Source organism: Orbicella faveolata, unplaced genomic scaffold (genome assembly GCF_042242905.1).
Source record: "Orbicella faveolata isolate gen_17 unplaced genomic scaffold, um_ofav_v1 contig_24, whole genome shotgun sequence".
In the NCBI taxonomy this organism is placed as follows: domain Eukaryota; kingdom Metazoa; phylum Cnidaria; class Anthozoa; order Scleractinia; family Merulinidae; genus Orbicella; species Orbicella faveolata.
The window spans coordinates 18,990,958-19,018,767 of NW_028301552.1; the positions used below are offsets into that span (position 1 = coordinate 18,990,958).

At 36.4% G+C, this 27,810-nt stretch overlaps 1 protein-coding gene and 5 long non-coding RNA genes across 7 annotated transcripts; 3 read left to right on the forward strand and 3 right to left on the reverse strand.

Annotated features, from left to right (window-relative positions):
- Positions 1-22,564, forward strand: LOC149110764 (uncharacterized). Of its 2 annotated transcripts, XM_089291260.1 has the most exons (3): positions 1-67; positions 20,361-20,617; positions 21,025-22,564. In XM_089291260.1, the coding sequence occupies exons 1-3, from the start codon at positions 58-60 to the stop codon at positions 21,238-21,240; spliced, it is 483 nt and encodes a 160-aa protein (XP_089147386.1). In that variant the 5' UTR covers positions 1-57; the 3' UTR covers positions 21,241-22,564. The 2 variants fall into 2 exon arrangements, with proteins under 2 accessions (XP_089147386.1, XP_089147385.1); XM_089291259.1 differs by lacking the exon at positions 1-67 and having other exon boundaries at positions 19,987-20,617.
- LOC149110765 (uncharacterized) lies at positions 2,795-4,208 on the reverse strand. The gene is made up of 2 exons (XR_016207762.1): positions 4,061-4,208; positions 2,795-3,340 (listed from the first exon to the last, which is right to left on the reverse strand). It is a non-coding gene; the product is annotated as an uncharacterized LOC149110765 (long non-coding RNA).
- On the forward strand, positions 4,239-6,557 carry LOC149110766 (uncharacterized). The gene is made up of 2 exons (XR_016207790.1): positions 4,239-4,467; positions 4,953-6,557. It is a non-coding gene; the product is annotated as an uncharacterized LOC149110766 (long non-coding RNA).
- Positions 21,797-27,810, reverse strand: LOC149110767 (uncharacterized). The gene is made up of 2 exons (XR_016207791.1): positions 27,737-27,810; positions 21,797-22,073 (listed from the first exon to the last, which is right to left on the reverse strand). It is a non-coding gene; the product is annotated as an uncharacterized LOC149110767 (long non-coding RNA).
- LOC149110768 (uncharacterized) lies at positions 24,560-25,683 on the reverse strand. The gene is made up of 2 exons (XR_016207775.1): positions 25,619-25,683; positions 24,560-25,221 (listed from the first exon to the last, which is right to left on the reverse strand). It is a non-coding gene; the product is annotated as an uncharacterized LOC149110768 (long non-coding RNA).
- Positions 25,992-26,737, forward strand: LOC149110769 (uncharacterized). Its single transcript, XR_016207777.1, has 2 exons — positions 25,992-26,095; positions 26,520-26,737. It is a non-coding gene; the product is annotated as an uncharacterized LOC149110769 (long non-coding RNA).

Sequence of the window (27,810 nt, forward strand, 5' to 3'; positions counted from 1 at the left end):
TGGCTGAAACATACTGGAAATATAACATGAGGCATCGTGGAACATCCAGTTGTCGACATGTCGCGAGGTAAGTGGAATATATCGTTATTTTCTTTGTGCATCGTTATTTTCACGTTATTATGCTAATTAGGACGGCGCTCTTTGTTTACAAAAGCACAGCTTAAACTTCTTCTTCTAACATTTTACAGTTTTAACTGCCCCAAAATTTTATTGCATGTTTTTACAGGTGAGACATTGCTCTTTAAGTGGAGGGTAGTTTTGGGATCTCAAGTAATGTACTTTGGGCGATATTTTCCTTTCAACGTCGCCTTTTTTATGGCGCTTCATGAGTAGTCCGAAAGGGAAGAAATTTGTAATTCTGTAAAAAAATAAGGTGATGATCAAATTGCCAAAACAGCCTCTCGATGTAACAAAAAACATTTGCTTGTCTCGCATAAAGGGTTTTTACCCGGATTTATATCGTTTTCTTTCCTTTACCAAAACAGCTGTATTTTTAAACTGATTTTAAACTGTTTTGAACGTATTTTGACGATTTAAACAGTATTTTGAAGTCACTATAGGGTATTTTTGTGCTTTTTTGTACAAAATTCAAAATTTTGCTTCTTGTTTGTAATGTAGTTCAAGTATAGTTAAAGCCTACTTCATGACATTGGAATGATTTTCACTCTGTTTTTAACGTAGTTTGAGCTCAAAACAGGGTTTAAATAGGGGATTTAAAATCTATTTTAATACTATGGCCACAAAAATTTCGTTCAAACAGTTCAAAAATTCTAGTTAAACCCTGTTTTGAAAGTTATGTTGGCAATGGCTGTAGGTTTAAAAAGTATTTTACAAATTTTCAGAGTTAAAAGAGTCTTTAAATAGGATATTTAAAATGTAGTTGACATGTCAAGAACATAAAATATGTTTTACATAGGAAGTTTAAAACCTATTTGAGATAGCAATTCATATTATAAGCTTTAAAATACAACCAAAACAGTCTGTTTTAAACATATTTTAAGTTTTAATCAGGCGAGTATACTATTTAAATAGTAGTTTTAAATAATGACAATAATGTCTATCTTAAAAACAGATTTTAAATACAGATTTTTGCACTATTTATAAATCTAGCCCAATGGAAATTTATAATTCAATCAACATAATTTGCATCCCCTTTTTGAAAACTGCTTTAGTGTGTAAGCTTTTAAGACTCTCAATATCAAAAATAATCAAAAATTTAGCCAAGCCAAAAACATGAATCTGTGGACAAACAAAATCTTTTCGCAAAATAGCACTCTCTTGCCGCCCTGCATGTACATGTATTCCTGTCTTTCTTTTTTTTCGAAGTATCAAACACTGTTTATAACCAAAATGGCAGGCAAAGACTGAACAACTCCAGGACCTCCCAGAGGAGTTTTTCGATAGGCGTTAAAGTAAATCCCAGTCTTCTCTAAAAGGACATGGTCACAGATGCCATGTTTGTTCACAAGTGAGGTTCAGGTTGAGAGCGTGTGCTAGGCCGCATGTACATGCACAATATATAAGTTCTATCAAAAGTGTCACCACTTTAAAAATTTACCAGAAGCAATCAAATCTCTGAGAGCAGCAACTAATAACTCAAGGAAAACTGATCCAAGTAATTGATTGACATTACTTATTACTGATTGGGACTACTCCTAATGGCAAAACATGCCATCACTCACAAAGTAGACCAGAATTAAGATCTCACAATCAAATCACAAAAAAATCACATCTACTCAATATTAAAAAGAAAATTTAAAGGTACATGTAACTAGCTTGCAGTAATTTGCAAATTATTGATTGTGGTCAGTCATCATGTACATGCTTCAAGATTACATAATTTACATACACGTAATTTTGGCAGAAAGTGTCCCACTCGCAGTGTGCACGTGAAAGATCTCAAAACAAATCACAAGAAATGACAACCACTGAATATGAAAAAGAAAATTGCTTGTAGTAATCAGCCAGTTATTTATTGTGGTCACTCATCATGGTATACATGCTTCAAGATCTTGCAAAAGTGCTGTCACTCACAAAGTACACCAAAATCAAGATCTCACAACCAAATTCCTTTTTTTTTGTTCTTTCAAACAATTCTTTTTTTCATGTTTGCCATACATGTATGAGCAGTTACAGTTTTCCAGATTTGACAGTCATTTAATTTTGAAGTCAAAAGTGGTTTGAACTAATATTTGTGTACAACAGTTTAGTCATTATTGTTAACAATGTAGGAAATCCATTTTTTTTTTGTCTAAACAGTTGTTAATGATAAAAGTTGTTGTTCCAGTCTGTTATGAGCAGACGTATGTTGAATTTAGTGGTTGGTTTCAATGACAGATGCTGTGACCAGGCTAATATTATGAGAGTCTGTGCTCTGATCTGTTAACAAGAGGCATTCACTACTAACATCACAGCAAGCTGGCAAAAAGTGCCGGTTCCACAATAATTGTGAATAATAATTATTATTGGATGAGGTTGAGCAAAATATCATGATTTGTCAGTGGCAAGCAGATCAATTATTTCCCGAAGCTGAAGGCTGAGGCAAATAATTGATCTGTGACCACCCAGTTTGGTTTCACATTTAAATCACTCTCTGACAGCTCAGGGAAGCAATCTGCCATTTAAATTATTTCACCTGAGAGCTTGGTTTCAATTACGCATGAGAGGAAACTTCAGTATTATTTGCAGCAAACACATTTACACGGCACTATGCATGAGCAGATCATTATTTGTAGGCAGTTATTTACAGGTCACTTGGTGGACTCTCAGCCAATGAAAAGGAAGACAAAATGCATCGAATGATAAAAAGATTTATTTTTCAGTTGTCAACAATAACATTTCAGAACACCTAGAGGCCTTTGCGCATTTGCTTGGATGCCATCTTGCAAACTAGAGCACAAGCTTCAAGATCTTGCAAACAACAACTACCAAACCAGGACTTGGAATATTTCATTATTAGTCATGTACATGAATCAATTGCATTATCCACTTACCCATTCATTCATGTCCTAGTGGGTTATTCTGTAAGTGGTTTTTTTTTTGTCTGTTTCTTGAAAATGTTACAAGCAAAAGCGAATAAAGAACCCTCATTGGACCACATAAAAACGCCTTGGTGGTAAATCACACTGGTTCCACAAATCTTTCCCAACTTAATTGTTTCATCTGCCTCAGTTTCTTGCAAAGAATGAAATACTTCAGCTACATGTAGTTTTCTGTGTTTTCATCCTTCTCTTATTACTTCGTCCTCTTGCCTTTCATTATTTTTTCTTCTTCTTGCCAGGTAATTTCTTCTTCCTGAACCTTTGTTGTGCTTAGCCATATTTTTTGGAAATATATCAACCTGCCACATAAATGTAGTGCATTCATCTAATCAAAAATTTGGTGAATTTGAACTACACTGAATGCTTGTCTATCCCCCGCTGAAGGTCAAAACTAACATGTGCATGGGGAGAAGTCCCTATCACTAGGCCCTTCAACCATTTTCCAGAGCCCCTTTGTGTGAATATCATTTTTGCCAAGAAATCTACATCCATAATATAGAAGAATGAAAATAATTAAAGTAAAATTAACGATAGAAACAATAGGGCGAATACAGGTTGAGTGACACCTAACGTCGCAACCAAAATACAAGGATTCTGTTCATGGCAGGCTTGATTCAAGCTTGGATTTCATGTGTTATAGCATGCAATTACTCAATACATGAACATGTGTACAACACATTCTCGCACGACAACAAAGTGCGATTCCATTCATTCGAATGTCCCAATTTTGTTCTTCGAGTATTCGGACCCAATTGTTCGATTAAGTTCGATTGATTTCGACAAAGTTCGTTTAATCGAACGTTCCATTTGGTACGTGACTAGTTACGTCTGGAGCAAAGCCATGCATCTAAGAGAAAGCTTCTTTTATGAATAAACATTTGGCGCATCCAAACAAGAAATCGTCAAGCATTACCCGCGTATGTGTCAATGTAAAATACCTGAAAATACGCTTGAAAAAGTTACGAAGGTTGTAAACATAAAAATGAAGTTTAAGCAGATAAAATAAACAGATACCGTACCGTTAAAAATCCTGGGCTAAGAACTATATCCAATGTGGCGATCGATGCGTTCCTCTTGCTTCGTTTTGGCGGTCGTAACTTTTGGCGCAAACGGATTTTCCGGTCGATTTTCCGCTGACCCGCCGGTGCAATAATCTGATGCGAGCATTTTGGTCAGCTGTGATTGCATGAAAGATCATGTGAGTGACCACGTGACTTGCTTCCATTTCAAAATTGCTGTGTGTAAAACGGAGGTTTCGTTCCAGTCGTTTAAAACCAGTGCAACAGTTCATTTGTTTGGTTTTTTTTTTACCTTTTACTGGACGAAAAGTTAAGGGACCGAACCGAATCATATGACTCGTGGGTGCAGCGACCATGATTTATCTTTCTGATAGACTTCAACATGGTAATGTCTCAAGGAAATGGAGGTAAGCCGACCATCTTCTGTCTTGGTGTGTCTTTCATTCGAAAAGATGCATGCACATGTAAGTACATGTAACATATCTGTAACCACATCAGCTGTTTTATCGAATTAGATGATTGCCTGTGAAACATAGATCTGAATTTTGAATTGTTCTTCGTCCAGTCTACATAATTAGGTACTGTTCTATATACATGTATGATCGGTTATATGGCAGTTATGTGTTTGCAACTGTGTATGCCATTTTTGTGCAGCCGTAAATTACTCATCCATTGTGATCATTTTACTATCTTGACATGGCATAAACTGATCGATCTCTTCGTAGGGAGATTAAAGTGCGAGCTGTGGAAGTTGAATCAAACAGTTTGTTTTTCTTCAAGTGGAAAGGCAACTTTATAGACTTAACATGATAACAAAACATACATGGAGGCTAAAATATTAAACCCTGCAATAACTAAACAATGCAGTAAATAATTTTGTTTTTATTTTCAGCTTTGAGAAACAGGAGATGGAGAGTGGTGCTACCCTTTTAGGGCCAAACTCTCTGTGAGTCTGATAGGGGTCTTTCAACTGCCTTCCGGTTACAAAGTTATTGCTGCAATTCTGCAATCGTTGGTAAATTTTTAAAGGAGGAAATAACTAAATTTAGGGTTAGAAAGGAAGCTATATGTAGTTACTACAGTCATGCCACATCAGTGAAAGTACAGTTGTTTCCTGTTGGAAGTGAATGAACCTTACAACTTGATGGGATAATTTTTGTTAACTTGTAAATAATAATATTATCGATCATATATTACATACACTGCGGCTACAAAGTTTATTTCAAGGGGAACATGGTATGCATTAATTAATTCTTTCATGACGGAATACTGTAGTTTTTGTAAAACTTTACCTCAAATTGCACATGACCTTAACTTGTGACAGCTTGGGTTCCCTATAACTTACTGCAAGTGGTTTTGGTTTTTTAAGCTTCATCTTGCCAGGGCGGGAAAAAAAAATGAAATCTAGCTGCCCAGTGGGCCAGTATATTTTAGTTTTCAGTTGGCTCCACTAAAATATTACTAATGCCCAATGGGCACATAGGGTTCATACCTTATCAACTACATCATTTACTAGTTGCTGTCTATATTCAGTGATAGACTATAACAAAATGAGTTTACTGGCACTATGAAACTAGGTGAAAGAAACTACCAACAGTGACAATTGTGTCAGATAAAAAGTATGCTTGGATTTTAAATTAATCCATGCTTTCAACTCACTGTTTTGCTCATCTTGCAGTCTTAAGTTTTGAAATAGGCTTTGATTGGAATTTATCATTCACAAGATTATATGTACTGAGGCTAATTTCACTTGCCCACCTGACCAGACCTCCAAACTTCCATTTTCACTTGCCCAAGAGCAAAATTTACTTGCCCCAGGCAATGGGATGTGGGTTTTTCCCTGCTTGCTAAGACTACGAGTATACCCTCTTTGGCTTAGGGCCTCTTCATATGAGCCCGGTCAACCAGTCTGGCTCATTTTCTGAGATCTCACCTCGCCACTCTTTCCTTCGTAAAAATTTTGATGTGTTCATATATGTATGAGAAGCCAGGCTGGCCCGGTTACTGAGATCTCAGTTTTTGCGTCCAAGATCTCAGTGACCAGGATGAAAATTTTCCCATATGAACGCTCCAGCCCAGGTAACCAGGACGAAACTTTTTAGGCAAAATAGTTTCGCTTTTGCAACACAGCACTTGGCCAGTTACCTGGCTCATATGAAGAGGCCCTTAGTCTATGTATCATGCATGACACAAAAGAAAATCAACATTTTTTCCTCGCTGTTTTCATTTGCATCACACACAATAGACTAAGCAAAAGAGGCCGGGACTACTCATAGTCTGAATATCTGTAGGCCTAATAAGATGGTACAGCTTTAATTGCTACATGCACTTGTACATGTACATAAAACAAGTCCAGGACTCAAAATCAAACCCACAACTTGCTTGCAACTGTAACATGGACCACATAAATGATGCAGGGTTTAGTTGCAGCCTCAGACATTGCTCAGTGATGAAAGATGAACAAAACCTTTGCACAACATGATCATCACCTACTAAATTTACAAAAGTCACACATAATGAGTTGTACCCTCTAAATTGGCCTAAGGGTTCCCTTGATTAGAAGTGATTGATGCATGTACTGCATGTACGTTTACAATGTATATAGTTCCCATGTACAGACCAGGGTTGTCATTAATTTTTTAGTCACCTGTAGCCTTATTCTCCACACCCATAGCAAATTTGTTACTTTGTGGGTGATTTCTCTAAACAACAGGGAATTTCACCTGTAGCATCAAGGGAAAATCAAACATACTCAGCCATAACAGGTGTTACGGCTTACAGCCCTTAATGACAGCCCTGCAGACATAGCATACCAGTACAAGTAAATAACCTGTATTTAGCCTTAAAATGAGTGATATAGAAGATGTTTTATACTAAGTAATGGACCCTTAGCCTCAAGTTCTCAATTGGTATTGATACATGCATGTTCCTTTGACTCCTTTACATTGTTTGCAATTCTTCTTAACAAAGAAAATATGTACCACTGATGATGGCCGTACACTCAAAAATGTTTTGGTTTTTAAAACTGTAGTAACTTTTAGCCTTTTATACATGTACAGTAGACAAAAAAAAATATTATCACAGGCTCAACTGTTATTACAGCTTTTCATATACAGATACAGTAAGTGTAGAGCTACACACATTGATTATACAAGTAAAGAAAGAAGTAGAGCCAAGCACCCCCATCAAGCTTGAGTTTTCCCTACACTGACTTCATGTGTTGTTCACAGCTAGAGCAAAGTTAAATGTAAGTTTAAGTTTTTTTTGGCACTATTGTTATGCTGTTTTGACACTATTTTTGAACTATTTTAATACTATTTTTATACTATTTTTACAGTATTTTCATACTGTTTTTATACTATTTTGTGCTATTTTTATGCTGTTTTATACTATATTGCTGTATGCCATTTCTAGACTATTTTAAAGCTATTTTCATATATTTATATTGTATTTGACATATTTTTTTCATATATGATCCACTTTAATTTTTAAACTGTTTAAAGTACTATTGAAATATGTTTTGAGACAGTGGATTTCAATAGTGTTTTAAACAGGTTTTAACACATTTAAAATCAGTCAAAAAATATGTTAAAAATATAATTTTGCGCCTATTTTAAACCTATCTTGTACAAAATACTTTTAAAATTGTCATTTAAACTAGTTTTAAAATAGTCTTGCAGATTAAAAGCTGTTTTTAGAACGATTTGTGTCCTGTTTTTATTCCGCATGCTGTGTTCCTCGAGAGATTTTTAAAGTAGTTACAGACTATTTTAATTACATTTTTAAACTTAGCAAAGGATTTCGAGTTTTGGAATTTTAACTATATTTTTAAAAGCTTTTCAAAATACATTTCAAATTTTGTTTCAATAGTGTTTTAAACAGGTTTAAACACCATTAAAAGCAGTCGAAAACTACGTTAAAAATACACTTTTCGCCCTGTTTTTAATCTATTTCATAAAATAGGTTTAAAACAGTTTTTAAAAATAGTATTTAAGTACATTTAAAATAGTGTTTGGTTTGGTAAGGGTTTGTATGGCAAATTGTTAAAAATGCGCCTTAAAATGGCCGCTGAAAGCCCTCTCAGATTGGCAAAACCAAGATGGTGGCGCCAGCGCCAAAATACGAATCGAATTGAACTGAAAGTTATATTTTTGTGAATCACTTGTCTAGACCATTCATCCGAGAAAGCTTGAGGAATTTGATTTTTTCTGGTCCAAATGGTCGTAGAAATTTACAGAGGGCGCCTCTTAAGAAAGAAACTCCACGTTTCGGCGGCAAAATTTTCGTTTCGACTGATCAAAGGTATCGTAAAATAATAGCTTGTTTATTGGTGAGTCTATTTCAGCTTTCTTTCATTTCTTGGGTTAATTGAACGTTTCCCGCACTACGTCCAATTATTTTTGTACACGAGCACCAAACCTTACCGAGGAGAATTCCATCGTACTATGCAGTTGAAGTGAATTGTCAATCGATTGTAGGCTGCGAGGCTAGTTGAGGATTTATCGATATTACATATTGACATTGCCTCTCCAAATGCTACCGCCTTGGAATCACAAACAAGGAAAATTATCGTGTTATTTAATACCGACAGGGAATCGTGTTTGTGTTTAATAAACGTTTATTACTGACATGAAAACAGATTATGGTCTCTCCAGGGGCAGCTATTGAGGCAATTTGTTAGCATTCATCTGAGTTAAAAGCAACAAACAAACTCTTAATTGTAAAGCATTATTTTCATTTGCTGGCAGGATAATTTCTGTTCAGCACTCTCAGGAGAAACATTGAGGGACTTTAATTTCCAGCAAGGTTTCAAAACTCGCCCAGCCAGGAAAAAGGCAATTCCGTTAATCACCATGGCCAATAAAATGGTATTGTGGGCATGGCAGTGCATCCAAATTAAGACAATTAAAAACAGCTGTTAAAGATTGCATTAAAGTTCTGAAAGTTGCAGGCATCAGGAAAAAAAAAATTACAAAATAAGTTCAGTTTTGACTCTAAGTTGTTTTCATCGCTGCGTGTAATCTGATGAGAACGTTTGCAAAAGGCTTCTGACTGTAATACGTTATTTAAGAGTGATTTTCTGAGAGTGTCGAGAATCAGAAGACATTCACGAAAAATCGATTTTTCTTTTATTTCGCCAAAACATACCTTTGGGTGAACTTATTCATGGAAAAATAGTTTAAAGTTCCGATGATTTATTTTACGGCCAAAATTTGAGAAAGTTGGAAATTTGCATATAATGGCGGTTTTCGCGGCTTAAAATGTTCAGAATTTCACGCTTCTTTACGAAAACAGCGGGGGCGTAAAAACAATCCTATGAAAACAAAACTTGGCACAAATATTATTTCATTCTAATACTATAAAATTGTGTAATAAGTTTCTTGAAGTTTTGTTTGTAGCTTTGTAACGAAGGTTATTTTGTACAGCCGCCATATATGTCTCTTGGCAAGGAACAAATAAAGGCCAACTTTGACTAGTATAAATGGCCTCTGGTATATATCATTTGGTCAAAATATCTACATTTTAGGAAGCCTTGGTTATTGTTTTTTTCACCCGAAAAGGTATAGCTCTGGGAATTAAAATGTTCTCCGTCAGTAAAATAAAATGTTACGGCATGTAAGCGAGTTCAAATTTATACAAATCACAAGCTGATTCTTTGGAAGTCAACGGTTTAAAACAGGAAACAACGACTCACCGTTACTTACGTTCCTTCTGCTGCTATACAAACGATTTTAACTTCCCAGTGTCCTTGTGAGCTGTTCTGTAAAATATTTCCAGTAAAACAGCGAGCATAAACGGCCATACAACTCGACAAGGTCGATAATGTTTATATTTGAGATGAGACACTGAGTGGCACACAAAGTCCTGGCTGTTTTCATCGTCTTGCTCAGTCGAGAGTCCTTTAAAAATATGATAGAATATTCGCTTCAAACCGTAGCAAATTAGTTTCTCATATCCATATGCCTCATGTCGACTCATGAGTAAATAACTCGGTCCCCGTACATTGAATTAACCACTCGACTGACCTCTGAGGTCAGGAGGTCACCTGATATGTCATTATGTTACTTTTCCCCGGTTTCACATTACACGCGTAACGCCCTATTTGAGGACGCTCGCGCGAAAATTTTCCAGTCGATAGATTTTTTCTTAATTTTTACGGCAGTCAGATAATGAGTTACTTGCGTCAGAAACGCAAAAAAAGAAAGAAAGAAAGAAATGGGGGTCACCGACTTCGTTTCAGAGATAAAGCGTGTAGAAAACGACCTGATTTTGAAAATTCAGTATGGTCTACAGGGGTTTATGGTTAAAAATATCGAATGTGAGTGAAAGGAGGCAAACGATCTTACTGGATAACACCACCGCGTGTGGTTTTTAAAGCAGTGACTATCCGGGTCAGATCTCCAGAAATCGTCAGTTACACGGACTAATAAGTGGAGATGAATAATGCCCTTGGCAGTGAATGCGTTATTTAGAGGCGCGGAAGGAACGAGCTGAAAACGCAAATCTCACGCGAAAAAAATAAACTTTGCTCTCGCTGTTCGTATATCACCAGCCTTTGCTAACTAAAACGGAACAGCCTTTGTTTCTGTGTTTTAGTCATTTCAGTCACTTGTGACGCTCAATTTTGCTGTTATGATTAGGTTTTAGAAGTAGCGCTAATCCAACCCCACCCCACTCCCAAGAAAAGTAATTTCAAAAGTCGATCGTGACGGCTAATACTCCCGAAAGTAGAATGCAATCTGCATGAATTGTATTGAGAGGCACTAGCCTGCGAACAGGCATATATTGGAGAAGAGAAAGTAGGAACGGAAAAAGGGAATTAGAAGTGCCACCCTAGCCTGTTCGCCTTAAACGAATCTACCCGGACATACTTAAAAAAGCCATATTACCATTAAAACGGATTAACTCTGTGCTGCTGTAACTGAGGATCATGTGTTAAATGCTTGTTTAATTTTTCACACAAAATGTCATGCTGCTCTTGACAGATATCGCAATAACTTTATAAGGAAGTGAACATGTTTGATTTGCATTAACAAGCGCAACTTAAAACTATCAAGAGTACAACTTCAACAAGTAAATAATAAATGTCTGACACTTTTTTGACGCCTTCAACGACACAGGCAAATATTGAACCTCCGCAAGATATGTGATTGTAAAGTTCTACAGTAATCAAATGAGAAGGAATGTCTTCAAATATGGCCGGAATAGGAAATTAAACGGTAAATTTGGAAAGAAAATCTTAAGCCTATATAACATAAATTTCAGATTAGAAAAATAAAAGAATGGAACAAATGTAAGTAAGCCTTTATTTTCATAGGGAGGCGAGGTGGCCTCATGGTTAGTGCGCTCGTCCCCGGATCGAGCGGTGCGGGTTCGAGCCCTGGCCGGGGACATTGTGTTGTGTTCTTGGGCAAGACACTTTACTCTCACAGTGCCTTTCTCCACCCAGGTGTATAAATGGGTACCGGCGAACTTAATGCTGGGGGTAACGCTGCGATGGACTAGCATCCCATCCAGGGGGGAGTAGAAATACTCCTAGTCGCTTCATGCTACAGAAACCGGGATAAGCACCGGCCTGATGGGCCACTTGGCTCGCATGCAGACTTGACCTTACCTTACCTTTATTTTCATAGAGTAAGTTTGTCACTTTTGCTAAGCGACACGAAGCGTTACTGAATGCAAGTAGCTTGCGTTACTCGAATAAATAATATGCAGAATTTAAAACATTATTATCTTCGGCGGTCCAGCTTTTCCTGCAGATAAACGGTTTCTTATTTTTGAGTATTTATCTTTGCGCACGTTTAGATGTGTGCCAAATGTTAAAAAGCGCAAAACTATGAATCACGTCGACATCAGAGAGATCAATCCAGTGTTGAAATTATGTCAGGGTATCACGCATCTATGAACGATATGTTAGAAGCTAACAATTATGTCAAAATGTTGCTTTTTCAATTTTCTTTTTAAATCGAAATGTCGTCAGAGATTTTGAATACCGTAATTCAACTAAATACCGTAATGTTCAATACGGCGTTACGCGTGTAATGTGAAACCGGGGAAAAGTAACATCATGACATATCAGGTGACCTCCTGACCTCAGAGGTCAGTCGAGTGGTTTATTCACTTTACGGGGACCGAGTTATTTACTCATGAGTCGACATGAGGCATATGGATATGAGAAACTAATTTGCTACGGTTTGAAGCGAATATTCTATCATATTTTTAAAGGACTCTCGACTGAGCAAGACGATGAAAACAGCCAGGACTGTGTGTGCCACTCAGTGTCTCATCTTGAATATAAACATTGTCGACCTTGTCGAATTTTATGGCCGTTTATGCTCGCTGTTTTACTGGAAATATTTTACAGAACAGCTCACAAGGACACTGGGAAGTTAAAATCGTTTATATAGCAGCAGAAGGAACGTAAGTAACGGTGAGTCGTTGTTTCCTGTTTTAAACCGTTGACTTCCAAAGAATCAGCTTGTGATTTGTATAAATTTGAACTCGCTTACATGCCGTAACATTTTATTTTACTGACGGAGAACATTTTAATTCCCAGAGCTATACCTTTTCGGGTGAAAAAAACAATAACCAAGGTTTTCTAAAATGTAGATATTTTGACCAAATGATATATACCAGAGGCCATTTATACTAGTCAAAGTTGGCCTTTATTTCTTCCTTGCCGAGAGACACAAATGGCGGCTGTACAAATACCCTTCGTTACAAAGCTTCAAACAAAACTTCAATAAACTTATTACACGATTTTAAAGTATAAGAATGAAATATTTGTGCCAAGTTTTGTTTTCATGGGATTGTTTTTACGCCCCCGCTGTTTTCGTAAAGAAGCGTGAAATTCTGAACATTTTAAGCCACGAAAACCGCCATTATATGCAAATTTCGAACTTTCTTAAATTGTGGCCGTAAAATAAATCGTTGGAACTTTAAACTATTTTTCCGTGAATAAGTTCACTCAAAGGTATGTTTTGGCGAAATAAAAGAAAAATCGATTTTTCGTGAGTGTCTTCTGATTCTCGACACTCTCAGAAAATCACTGTCAATAAGCTTGATGATCTTGGATAAATTCCGTGCTCAGAATATTGAGCAAAATAAGAATATTTGGAATTTTTGAACAGAGTAAGCCAAAACATCAGCAATTTATAATAATGCTAAAATCAGACAGTGATGTAACGCCTGTGTACAAAAATTAATGGACCTAGTGCGTGAAAGTTTCAATTAACCCAAGAAATGAAAGAAAGCTGAAATCGACTCGCCAATAAACAAGCCACTATTTTACGATACCCTTGATCGGTCGAAGCGAAAATTTTCCCGGCGAAACGTAGAGTTTCTTTCTTAATAACATCCGAAATGATTTCCCGAATTTCTATGGCTCTGTTAAGTAAATTAGAATGAAAGTTTCCCTCGTAAATATGATCCAGAGAAGTATGGCCGATGTAACAATGTTCGTGTAAGAACACAGCAAAGTATCCCAGAAGCTGCTGTTCGCCGATTGGGCAGAATAATACAAAGGATTTTTCTGTCCAATCAGGAGGCAGCATTGGCAGAGCCGCTTGGAAATGGTGTGGTAAGAGTCGGTTCCCAGGGGCTTTTCCAGCCCTATTTGTAAACCTGGGACGCTTCATTTTTTTTTTTTTTGCCCGATTTATTTCCTCTCGCCCCAACTAACTGCCCCTGGGTCTCCGAGGATGGCCCTGAGCTTGCTTTACAAAAAGATGTCATTTTTGTTGGTTGTGACGTCATTTGGCGTCAAAGGATCTCATTTGATCCGCCATCTTGGATCCCTATCTTGGATCTCACTATTTTCTTTAAAAAGGTCATAAAATAACGGAATTTATACAAAATCAAGCCAGTATGCTTATGAAACGTAAAAAAATCGTACATTTCTGCCCTTTGATGACGGAAACTGGAAAAAAGGACAGAATTATGTTTAAAAAGAAAAGTTGATTTTTGGTCAAACCTACGTACTTGAAGTGGACACACAATCGACATATCTAAATTTCCGCTGAGGATGTATGAACAGCTAATGAAAGTCTCCGCCCTTAGAGTAAATCACTTTTTCAAAACTTTGGAAAAACGTTATGGGGGTTTGCAACCACCTCCTCCCCCCACCACCCCGTTGTACGTCCGAGGATTCATCTTTTTATAAGTTAATATCAATAACATGTTAGAGAAAACCAGTTCAAACTATAAAAACGTACGTATTTGAACGTCGTCGATGATTTAATCGTACAGCTATAGTAAAATCCTAATTTCGAATCTTCCAAGTTAAAATATCGCCTTCGATAGTGAAAAGAAAGGTCTCCAATTTGCCTACATTGTCAGGTAAAAAAAAATGTGACGCGACAATGGGCAGAAACAACAGAATTAGTTCTGTATAGATTTGGTTCTACTCTTACATAACAATGTGTTCAGTTTGTGTTTAGGTTTCCTTTAACTTTTGGTCATTGCTACGGCATTTGGCATTTCACGTTTTGTTAGCCATGTTTCGTTTACAACTCTCATCCCCTGAAAGGCGTTGAAATCAGTGATCAGGTTTCCTTATTCCTCTGGCAACTCGATATTTTATTATTCAGTGGGATTTTGTTATTCATGAAGTAAAAGCAATCATTAAATTACTAAATGATTTATGTTTGTGTGATTTAATTATGTGTGCTACCGATGGTGTGAATGGATCCCATTCCGACTTGGTCTCTTACAACTTTGCATGGCGATTGAGGTAGTTTTGAAGTCAACTCGGTTAAAGGATATGCGGTGCGATATCAAAACTCCCCTATTGGCTATAATCGAACTTCAAGCAAGAGGCTGTAATATCATTACAGGCTTTAAATCAGCACACATTATTTTGACAAATACAAATACCTCCCACTACTCCATTCTGCCGCTTTGTCGACTAATCAACAGCGACCACTGACTGATAATCTCTACGATCAGGGTTTCGGATTTTGCCTTTTGACTGGGATCAATCTTGATTGAAATTTGTAAAGCTTCACTTAGTGAGTGAAACTGAAAGTGATCTGTTGAGCGACTCATTCTGAGACATACTGCGAGTAAATTAACTACATTGATATCTGCATAAGAAGAGCTCATTCATCTTTTTTGCTCATTGGTCTTTTTTGCGTTTCTTCTTGTAATACTTTGACCAAAAATAGCATGTTGTAGCTCTACACAGCTGTTTTCAATCATTGATGTATTGCCAAGAAACTGGACGATATAATAGTTTTACTATTTAAACAGGTGTTTTCGTTATTACTGGTAGTCAGACATTGGATGATAAAGCGGCCTCCCATTATTTGTTGAAAGCAATAAACATAAAATATAATATTTATAACTCAATATTACCAGTTTCCATAGCTGTTTAAAAGTCAAATGAAGACAACAGGAAATACGTGAATAGGAAATTCCCGGTGTAATTCGCCATGAATGCCATTTTCCCGAGTTGTATTTGTATTGTCATCTTTTTGGCGTGTTGAATTCCAGAGGCAAGGAGCTCTGAAGGTCAGTTTTCCTTTTTGTTATTAGTTTTTTTGAGAATGATTTCTTTTAAATTACGCCAAGTTAAGTTAGGCCATCTCCTCATGCTTATCAGACTTGACGGATAATATGTCCCAAATTTTCTAGTGCGCGCCAAAGGAAATAAGTCGCTTTATGGTATGCCGATCATCATGTTGTATTGGGTTTTTTTAAGCGATCTGCGATTTTAGCAAATTTTGGTCTCAGTTCAATGAAAATGTTAACCCAAAACAACGTCAAGCGAGGTTCAAAGGGCTTTGACAGAATCATTTCTTGTCCCCCAAATTGATTTTTTAGATCCACTTGATAGCAACAGCTCTATGTATGTATTGCACCTTATAATAGTAAATAGAATCATTCTATTTAATCCTTATCCATGCTTGACAGTATAGCGACTTCAGCTTTTTGTTGTTGTTTTTTATGTTTCTTTTTTTAAACTACGGCATGGTCAAGGTTCTGCTTCATTTGCTATATGGATTAAACATCAAATCTTCAAAGCACGTAGTTTTAGAATGGCTGAATGTTGGGATTGAGAAACGTTGGTCAACGACCCATTTGGCAAATCGCTTATATTTTGCCCAAAGATACCGTTAGGTGGTTTGTTTCTAAAAATCATTTTTTTTATTTTTCAGAGATTCGCGAAAATTTGAGAGCGCGGTTAAAGTGCGGTTTTTCGTGTAATAAAATGAGCGAAATAAGGTGCGAGGACGAAGCGCTGCTAAAGTCTTGAAATAAATTTAATTGACTTCAAACTTCACACACGTGGAACAACCATTCATTTTCATTTTTCGTTTTAAACTTATCTCAGATAATACTGATATAGTGATTTTCCGAACCATTTTGAAAACTCCTGTGAAGCGTGTTAAAAATAGCGGCAAAATATAGGTCATTTTTAACAGCAGAAAAAATGCACCTGGTACCTCACTTTTCAACTATTTTACTTTACAGCCTTAAAATATCATTACTAGACATACATCATGCCAAATTTCGTGCTCAAACTGGCAGTATTTCTCTTTGAGAAAAGCGAACATCTATGTCAATTTGTTAGGCGCAAAAAACACGATATCTATACACGAATAACAGACAAATCAGTTTCAATGGCGAAAATAAAATGCTATTATTAGTTGAAATCCCGTCAATTCACTGCTAGCATAGGAAAATAATGTCCACTATATAAAAACTGTTTTTAAACGTTTTAGAAACATTGCTTTGAACTTTGTTTGATTTCCTGTCCGCTGTCATGTTTTGTTTGTCGTCGGGTGGTGTTCCCATGATGTAAACAATTAAGTAACACTGAATGGTTGTCATTACAAACGCAAATTGCCTGGAGCCGCGATGTTTTCAATTCGTCAAAACGCTTTGATTTCTTTAAAACACAATATTGGGTCAACTCGGAATGCTGTTTAGAATTACAGACGTTAAACAAATATAAATTAATTAATTTGAAATATCTTGAAGCAAATCAGAAAGGCGCTTGGTAAACAGCCGATCTCGTCAAAAGCAATAATAAAATTTTTTCCATACGCGACTATTTATCGAAGGGAGTGGGGAGGGGGGGGTGGGGGGGTCATTTGTTGGAAAGTTTTATCTGCGCCATAACACCACTCTTTTGAGCATCTGCTACATTTTAGCTAGAAGTATATCGTCTTAATACGTCGTCAAGCAAGACAAGCATTTCACATACCGACCAACATGGTGCACCGTATAAAAAAGGCATAAAACGATGAATACATAGTTCCCACAAGCTCTTGTTCGCAAATAAGTCCAGGTAGATCAAACCTCTTTTGTGAACCGCTTTATACTTACACGGTATTTAGTTTATTCCTTAATCGTGTTAAGTAAAATGCGAAGGCTAGGATTAAAAGAATTTTGTTTGAAATGTTTAGCGCTAACTTGTCAATTGATTTGCATGACTTTTAAGCGCTCGCTAATTTCAGCGATCTTTCGAAAGACCTAAGCTATAAATAGATGGGATTTAGATTAATTTTTGAATCTTTTATAAGGTGATTCCTTAGTATTGCATTACGCATCCCTACAGTGCACGATTTTCGCGTCATTAGCGCGCGCACACGAGCGCGTGCGCGTACAAAACGTAAGAGATTTCCCTCAAACAAAGCTTGATAGCGAAATAAATGCTCCTTTTCTCTCAAACGAGCACGGTGATCCCCACTTTTTATTTCTAATTTCAACGAGAACAATATCCTCAATAACTGAGGAAAAAATTATCAGGAATCTATGGCTACTTTTTTGGCAAATGAAATAAATACAACAGAGGGAGACATAACCGGCCCAACAGCGCATGTCTAAATTATGTTTCCTTTAAAGGATAAAAAAATGCAGGGTATTTGAAGACCTTTTTTTTCTGGGACGTAGATGAGCAAACAATCCAAGAAAGTCAAACTCTGTGTGATATAACACGCTGCCTTGAAAAGTAATTGAGCTTATTTGAAGCGCACGGAGATTACCAAAAGTCACCTAAATAACCGTATTTGTCAGCATTGTGGTGTGAAAACAAGCACGGCGACCCCCTCTTTTTACAATGTCTTTAATATCTCCTTGTCCTGTAACAACAGCATACCAAGTTTCATCGGAAATCTATGGCGGGTTCTTTTACTAGGGAATCACCTTAAACGAGCCAATTAATTAAAGTTGTTAACCCTCAATTCGCAAATATATCGTGTGTCGATTGAGCTGAGTATGTTACGTAGATTTTATAACTTCTCAGAGGGACACGTGGCCAGTTCTAGCATAAAACTTGGCATGTTCAATACTGAGAGCTTAAGGCTGTAAAGTAAAATAATCGAAAAAGGAGGTACCAGATGCATTTTTATGTGGTTAAACATGAACTATATTTTGCCGCCAACTTTAACACTTTTCAAAAGTGTTTTTAAAATGGTTCGGAAAACCACTATATCAACATATCTGAGATACGTTTAAACAAAGAGTGAATTTGAATTGTTTTTCCTCATTTGTGTAAAGTTTGAAGTCAATTGAATTTATTTTAAGACTTAAGCAGCGCTTCTTCCTCGCACCTTACTTGGGTGATTTTATTACACGGAAGACCGCACTTTGGCCGCACTTTCAAATTTTCGCGAATTTCTAAAACAGGAAAATTCGCTGGAACCTTTAAATATCTTTGGGCTAAATATGAGCGATGTGCCAAATGTGCCATTGACCGGCGTTTCTCGATCCCAACAGTCAGCCATTCTTATAGGCTCGATTTCCGCCGCTTTCTCGAGTCCGGTCTACGTTCCTCCCCGAGAAGAGACGGCTGGACGCGTGAGCGGCAAAGCATGTCTGTGACGTAACTTCATAATGTAATTCTTGCGGCGCTTCAGGTAGCCGGAAATGTCATCTGATGACAATCATAGGCAGGCGCACATGACGCCTACGGCTCGTAAAATTTGTGGCGTTTTCGCCACTTCTTTTACCTTTGGCCCTCCAACCTATTTTGTCTCACATTATTGTTGCGGAAGGGCATTACATGCTGTGTTCTATAGAAGAGTGTTTTTTTTTTTTTTTAAATATTGCAGAGCTGTTTGATTATGCTGTAGCAACTGTCATGTCAAAGGTCACACATATTGGTGTGCAAGGTGTTGACACCAGGTTTATGTTTTGCTAGTTCGGTTTACTTTGGCTCATTTAAAAATTTAATTTTGTCTGGCGTCTTCTCCAGAGCCTGGTGTTTCTTCTCTTCAAGAAGACTAAGGTACACATCAATTTGACTGAGTTTCTTGTTTCTTGAGATCGATGTTTGCGTTTATCCCTCCCTTTGTTTACTTTGTTCGTTATCTCATATTCTGGCACCACATGATTCAAATATAGATGCTAACGTATAAGTCTGTTGACTATTTTGCGTGTTGTATATGCCACTATGGTTTACATCAGGCAAGGTTTCATCAGTCGACGGTATTTGGTTAAATATCCCGCTAATGCGATCGCACTTCATATCGCACAACTCCTTTGCTACTGCGAGAAAGCTAATTTATGCAGCCTGCTCGATTCAGGCAGGCAGATTTCTTATTGGTTGAAATTAACAATGCCAAGTCGACGAGTCCAGCCGTGAGTTCGGTGGAGGAGCGCGGGCTCTTTTCCCGAACAGCGGCTGGTAATCGAGCCTACCATTCTTAAAAAAATATCTTAACTGTAGAGATGTCACTTTGGGCTTGTGAACGGTGTGAACTTGGAGAATATGAGACTCAATAGTAATGCAAGCCTAAACAGAATGCATAATCCTCAAAATAAAGCACGAACGTTCGACGAAAAATTTCGAAGGACTAAAGCGTAAAGAGCATCCCAGCCAAAGTCAGCAATAACTTCCAAGCATACTTACCCGGCGAAGGAACTAGCGCTGAGATAAACAAAATTTATATTTTATAGTCAATATATTTCTTCATTTTTTTGTTATTGATTCGTTTTGACTTTAACCAAATTTGGAAAACTTTGTTTCCTCAAGGCCGGTTGTATTCATGTTTGTTTGTGTGCGTTCTTCATATCTAAATATACATCGACATTTGCCAGCTATGATAGCTCTTCAGTTCCCTTAGGTGGAATTTTGCCTGCTACATTCTATGTACTGTTTTTGTAGTATTTTTTCTTGTATAGTCAAAAGAAAATAATGATGATGATGATGATGATGATGATGACGATGATGACGAGGAAGAGAAGGATGAAAATAATAATAATAATAACAATAGCTAGAACAGCGGGCAGTTGTGTGCTTTCAAACAGCAACGCATCTTGGTTATGACCATGCCAAATATATCTTTTTCAGACAAATGTCAACGTCATTTAGAGTTTATAGAAGCGTTCATGGGTAAACGTCTGATGAAGCACGTGATTCGTAACACTAACGTCATGGATCAGGAATTTTGTGGTGCGCTATGCTTCATGGAGCACAATTGTGTCAGTTTTAACTTGATGACAACAAGTGAAACTGGAAAACACAAATGCGAATTGAACAATGCTACCCACAAAGAACAAGAAGAAGACCTGGAAGAAAACCCAAATTATGAATACCATGGAGCAAAAGTAAGAGGAAGTTAGAATAAGTTTTCAAAATTATACGAGATCTTAATCCTCCGGTTAATTATGTTATGCCTTTACTGACTGCTTGTTGTATTCTATACAAGAGAACGCTATTTTGAGCTGTACTTACCTTTTATAAGGATCTGTAAGGAATGAAAGAGGTTATAATGTCAGATTATTACTGCGTTTAAAAACAAGACTTGTTATATATTGTCAATAAGAACTCTTTTGTTAACAAGTACAGAGTTGTCCCAAATTATAACTTAGCGATTTAGATTATTTAAATTATATTTTCATTTCAATTGCTGTAACTTGGATACTTACTTTTCTAATTTTTATTTTGGAGACTTTTATTAATTATTTACTAACATTATTAACGGCTATTTTTCTAAATTTCTTATTGGTCTTAGAATCCTTGTGCCAGTGCCCCTTGCTATAATAAAGCAACCTGTCAAACCGGTTTTACAGTAAAGGGATATCGTTGTTTGTGTCAAGCAGGATTCACGGGTCAGGACTGCAAAACGGATAAGAAAAACATAGCTCAAAGCACGATATGTATAACAGAGCCTCTTAACATCATGATACGGAGTTTCCAAACAAGAAAGTCTCTCTCCTTTGAGAAATGAGTTATGAGCAGGCATTTCCTATCTTTCGGGAAGACCAACCATGATATGATTGCATGAACAACAGCAGCTTTCCATCAACAAGACTTGAAAATATTGAAGCGCCGCAGCCAAAATAAAACATGAAAGAACGATTAACAAATTACAAGCTTTTGACTGTCCAAACTTCAGTCTTCGACGGGTAAAATGACTAAAATGTGAATGACAAGAAGCGGAGAAAAAGAAAAAGAATTAAATAAAATGCGTGAAAGATTAATGACTAGAGAATATTAATTGGCATGGGTAATCAAATGGCGACGAGTGAAATTAGGAAATAATTTCCAGTGCGCTTTGTCAAAATTATTTTTAAAACACTCGTGAAATCATTTCCTAATTTCACTAGTATGCCATTTGATTGTCTTTTAATATCGTGGGTGACAAATTACATTTACAATCGCGGACTTTTCAGTTTCGAAAACTCAAACAACAAAGTCGAAATCGTTATTCGGAATCGCTACCGTAACTTTGCTGATTTTCTCTGCTCTCTTTCCATGTTTCCAGCTAAACTCTTAACATGTCGTCAATTCTTATCTATTTATTTTTTTGAGTTTATTTATTCTTTTTCACAGCTACATGATTTACAATCTAGTAATTATCTACTTAACATTTATCTACTTACAATAAACTATACAGTGAACCATCTATAATTATTACCTTTAAATTCTACTTAATCTACTAATTAATGGCCGCTATTTCTTTCGCCAATACAAAGAGCACCTATGTAACATTGTAGTTTCAGTAAGTTCTTATACTTACATAATCACTGGATACAAGAAGAAAACATTGCTTTGTATAACCTAAAGTTAAATTACATTTAATGATTAGGAATTACTTTAATTATAATGAAAACTGTGAAACTAATAAGAAAGTGGAGGAGACATATTCAAAGGCTCGTGATAATGATAATTATGACCAAGCCGCTTCTTTCTGACTTTTTAGATTATTAAGTTCACGTTGTATTTTAACGCCTTCCAAACTAAAATGTGGTGTTCCAATTTGATAAAATTCAGAGTAAATACTAAGAACCACTTCAAAAATGGCTACTTTTTCGGTGTAAAATAGAAACCTGTCTCGGAGAAAAGTTATTTTTACGTTGCAGGCTTGGAAGTCCCGTTGGAAATGAGTGCAAAATTGGCCTAAAGTGAAACGTGGAGCTTAGACGGAAATCTATGATTGCCATTTAATTCCAAAGACGATTTTTGCAATATACTAAGAATCTTAAACTGGTGTTAAAACTCAGAGGAAAAGTTTCCCTGTTTGCAAGGAATTAAAAAATTCTTCCAAGCAATTTCCTGTTCTTTATTTGAACTGAAATGTAATGTTTAAGTCACGCGTAAGACACCAAATGATTTTTTTGAATTTCTTGTCTCGAGAGGTACCTCCATAGAAAACGATTCAAAATTTGTGATCCCCAAACAACACAAGAGAGGATTCAAAATTTCAAATCCCCCAAAGAACACTAGAAAGGGTTAAGAATTTCTGATCTCCCAAAGAACATTAGAAAAGGTTCAGAATTTCTGATCCCCCAAGGAACACTAAAAAGGGTTCAGAATTTCTGATCCCTCAAAGAACACTAGAAAGGGTTCAGAATTTCTGATCCCCCAAAGAACACTAGAAAGGGTTCAGAATTTCTGATCCCACAAAGAACACAGGAGAAGATTCAGAATTTCTGATCCCCTGCAAAGCCAGTGTTGCATCCAATGTAGCCACATTAAATCATAACATTGAAGACAGGGTTTAGATCTTGCTGCCTGCCTGAACAATGTCTAATCAAAATATTTTTCTTGATAACAATATTCAATTAGAAATTTTATACAAATATAGCATAATTCTTAACAGATTCCATACACTCACATTATACTGAGAGTGATGAAGAACGAGTTTCTTCACAGCAGTCTATTAATATAAGTAACTGTAACCATCACACATTGTATTACAATGATCTATGCACTTCAAAATTACAGTAGCTGTAAGTCTAAAAAAACAATATCAAACAGTACCTAAGAGGATAGGAAAGTTCAGAATTGACCAAAAAAGTGAGATTACTAAAACTGCACAACTGTAGGCATAAATGCAGACTCCACTTTCTGTCAGAATTAGCTCACCTTGTGTGAAGGAAAAATTTCTAACAATTTCTGTTTAACATGGAAACAAGGCACCTCACTGTTATCAAACAAAAAGAGCGTTCAGGAACCCTACAGTACATTACAGGGATGAAAATTAAAGACTGCAATTTACATGTACATTTAAATTTGCAGTTGATACATTTAAGTGAGTCAATGTACCCTACATACATGTATACAGTGTCCTCCAAAAACCTGATGTCATATAGCAGCGGCCATGGCCTTTAGCTTTGCCCAACATGTTTTTACATCTTCAATCTAACTTTTTGAGTGGGCTACCAGTTCATTCACACTTCAGTTACGCAACCAGTTTAACCATGCTCAAAGGAGAAGGGTGTGGGTAAAATTGGCTTTATAAAGACCTGACAGATATGGATGCAAGTATTGTAGCTAATGCTACAAGCAATTCTATTCTTTCTTTTTTAATTTGGCATACTTATCTTGGAGATGTTTCCTGGTAGCTGGCAATAGTTTGCTGTCCTCAGTTAAAGAAGCCCTCCCAAAAACAATCATATCTTATTACTAGTTTATTACTAACTTCATGCTACTTGCAACTATCTCATTCCTGGTTGATGGATGAAAATCTCTATCTTTTTTCTATCCAAGAGGTTTTGTAGATAGAGGATAGCTATCTTTGGCATGGCTTAAAGTTAACTAATATCTATCCATCAGATAGTTAGGAAATAGATAGACTAGCTAAAAACTAGCTTCCTGTATAGATATTCAACAGATACTTAGATGGCCTAGCTATCCACTAACTTGTCTATCCAAAAACCACCACTACTGTAGTAAGCCAAAAACTAGGCTATATGAAGACTAGTCCTTATATTGAACAATAAAACACTATCCTATCTGAAACCTACCTCTGCTGTAGTTAGTAACAAGATAGCCTATCTGAAAACTACCCATCACTCATATCGCACTGTGATAACCTACCCAAAAGCCAGAGATAGTAAAAAGATAGCAGCCAATCTAAAAATTATCATCACTCATGTACACGTAGCACTTTAATATTAACCTAACCAAAAGCTTTCTTAGTCACAGGTGGTGAAAATATAGCTAACTATTGAAAACTCTTCATTACTCATTTTATATTGAACTTTGATACCTGCTCTTCAAATCCTAAACCTAAGTGAAATCTCTGTATTTACATAGGAAAATGTATAAATAACTCATAGTTTTATTTAAACCTGCTACAGTTGTACATTAAAATTTAATACCAAAAACCAGGCACATCCAGATGCAAAAGGAGGACAAAATCTGGCTGGAAATGAGTTTCCATTATGTTGCGATTTATCACAAAACTTACTTAAATTTAACATATATCTTTCAAACATCCTGTTTGAAACACTTCTCAGCTATTTAAATTGGAGTCTAGTAAATGTTTACATTCTTCAGTAAATTTTCATGAAATGTAAACAGATTTCGTGACCGGAAAAGCACAAAATATTCTTGAAATGAATTTCAAATTTCAATTGCATTAATTTCTTCATGAAAGTATTTTTTTCAATTAATTTTATCCATGAATCATGTGTTTTTCAAATTATGGTAAGCCTTATGTACAAATTTCTGGAAGTGGTTAAAAGTAATTTTCCGTAACCTAGCTGTGAATTATATCTGCTGTTCTAAATAACCTCTATTTGCATAACGAAATGCCAAATTATAAAAAAAACCTTCGAAATACTGCCCAAATAAAGAGAACTTCAACCACCCTAATGAAAATAACATCAGTCTTTCGCAACTCAAGTAATAAGTAGCAAACAAAAGGTCTTGATAATGTAACATGCACATCTAACATAACCTCAAGAGCACCACCATCAACCTGAAAATCAAAAAGGTGAAGGATGTTGCTTTTTGATATCTTGTGTTTTAGGTGTTGTATAATACATACATGTATGCCCACTTGATCCTAGACGAGGTATACACCAGCTATATGAAGTATATGTAAACTACACGAGAGAGCTCACATTTATTGCACTTACTGTACTTTTATAATGAATGATTTTCCCAACGCGAAATTGTTCGTATATTGTTGTGTTGAAGACAGTTGCTTTCATAACTCCTTTAGGAAATGAACATTTGCATTCACGAAATCAACAAGACTTAACAGTGTGTTAAAGCATCTGCATCTTCTGTAATCTTCCACGATCAATTTAACCGGCCAGAACGTTTCCAGTATTTCAAGAACCTTCACAAATTATGCAAGAAAATCAGTTTACCTTGGAAAGCTGCAGGGACCATAGCTTTCTGTAAACCTGACAAGTGTAAGAGAAACCGCCAGCTGCTGGCAAATAGTTTGATTACCACACTGTTTTGCCGACGAAACTTCATACTTTTCCACCTTTACTGGGATTTGACTCAACTGGAATAACAACGGACATCTGTAAACAATTTGTGACTGCTTTCCAACGTAGAGCAAGGCTATAAAATAACAGAGAGCTTTGTTATCGAATCCTAACAACATTGACCACGATCTTTGCCCGCCATTTTGGTGTTTCCATCCGATCCCATAATCCTTCGGTGAATCTGATAAATGAATACTTTTGACCAGCAGATTCCCTTTCCAAAGGAGTCGGTTATTTGCGCGCAATTTCGAATCCAACATTGTCAATAGCAGCAAGAAACATGGAATGATTTGTCCAAGTTCAAATGAGTGTCTTGATTGCTTCGGTGAAAGAAAGGCAAGTCGCAGAAAAGTAAGTATATCATAATTGTTGCTCAACATTAAAGTTAGCTGCTCAATCTTTGAATCGAAATCAATGTTGTTGCTGAAGAAATTTCGTTGTTATATTTATTTTGCGATCACTAAAACACAAGAAAAACGTTTGTTCTCCTGATTTTATTAGCACCCGTAACGATGAAATTATTCACACGCATTTCCTATGTATGAAATGCTTGCATAATAGCTTGTTAGTGTGCTTTTTGAAGAGGTAACTTAAAGTTTACACTGAATTGATTTGAAGCTACAGATCACGCTCGATACACTTCACTACCGCATTGCCTACATACTGCTCTTTATTCTTTACAAAAGAATACACTCCCGATCAATTGATTAATGAAAAACAATGTTAATTCTATCGCTATTTATAAAAATATTTAGCTTCAATTGCTTCTTTGCAGAGCAGAGGAAAAAAAAAAAGGCAAGAATAGCGGCCGTCAATCCGAAACGAACACATTAAAGCAGAAAACGGAGGTGGCGCAGACGGCAGCTGAGTCCTGATTAAAATTCTTGTTATCTTTGATGTGAACTTTAAATAACAGCTTGTAATTCTGGAGCCTAAATTCATATCTTTTTGAATTGAAAATAAAACCTTTCACTGTCCGGCATGAAACTGCAATTTTTGTCTCGATCCTTTGGCGTGGTTTTAAATCGTTATAAATAATGACCTATCTGTGAATATTTCATTTGTGTACTTTTCTGATGCCCTTTGCTCTGTGATCCATTTTGTCTGTAATGTGTTTAAAGTTACTATCCAATCGTTAATTTTTAGCTTTCAGACATCCAGTTAATTTCTTGTGAATTATAAATAGACGGCTATTTCTGTCCTGTCACCTGATAAGGGGGATCAGAAATTCTGAATCCTTTAAAGAATTATAGGTAGATGACCGTTTTGTTCTGATAAGTTATGCACTGGGGGATCAGAATTTTTGAATCCCTTTAAGTCATGTGGGATCAGAAATTCTGAATTGTAGAATTATAAATCGACAGCTCTTTGTATCATGTTAGCAGATTTGGTGGGGGAGGGGGATCAGAAATTCGCAATACTTTTAGAACCATGAACAGATAGCCGTTTTTGTCCCGTGAGGTGATGGGGATCAGAAATTCTGAATGCATTTAGAATTATAAGTAGATGACTGTTTTGCTCTGACGGGTTGTAGACTGGGGATCAGTTTTTTGAATCTATTAAAGTCTTGGGGGATCAGAAATTCTGAATCCTTTTAGAATCATAGACAGATGACCGTTTTATTCTGATAAGTTGTGGGCCGGGAGATCAGAAAATCTGAATCTCTCAAAAAAGGAAAGCGCGATGGGTGCACGATCTTTTTTACATTAAATTGTACATTTTGGTAAAATTGGATGTATTGTCCCTGGCAGACTCAACTGAACACTTCTTTTTCTCCTTCCAATAAGCCAAAACCTTTCGGAAACACAAACTTTTTCGGCATCAAATACCAGTACCCTTCGGAATTGTTCCAAATTGGAATGCCACATTTTAGTTTGGAAGGCGTTTTTTTTATTGTACCTTACTTCTGTGGATTAAAAACGCCTACAACAATGACCCCCACAATAGCTGAATGTTTCTTAAAAACAACGAGTGGCCAATGCTGCAGCATACCTTTCAGCTACGGAGGAGTGACATACCACTCTTGTACTACAGCTGATTACCACAGACTGTGGTGTTCACTGGAC

Coding starts and splice junctions, on each gene's coding strand:
- LOC149110764 (XM_089291259.1), top strand. CDS start 20,333: ATGACCATGCCAAATATATCTTTTTCAGACAAATGTCAACGTCATTTA. Junction 20,618..21,024: donor ATGAATACCATGGAGCAAAA/GTAAGAGGAAGT, acceptor TATTGGTCTTAG/AATCCTTGTGCCAGTGCCCC.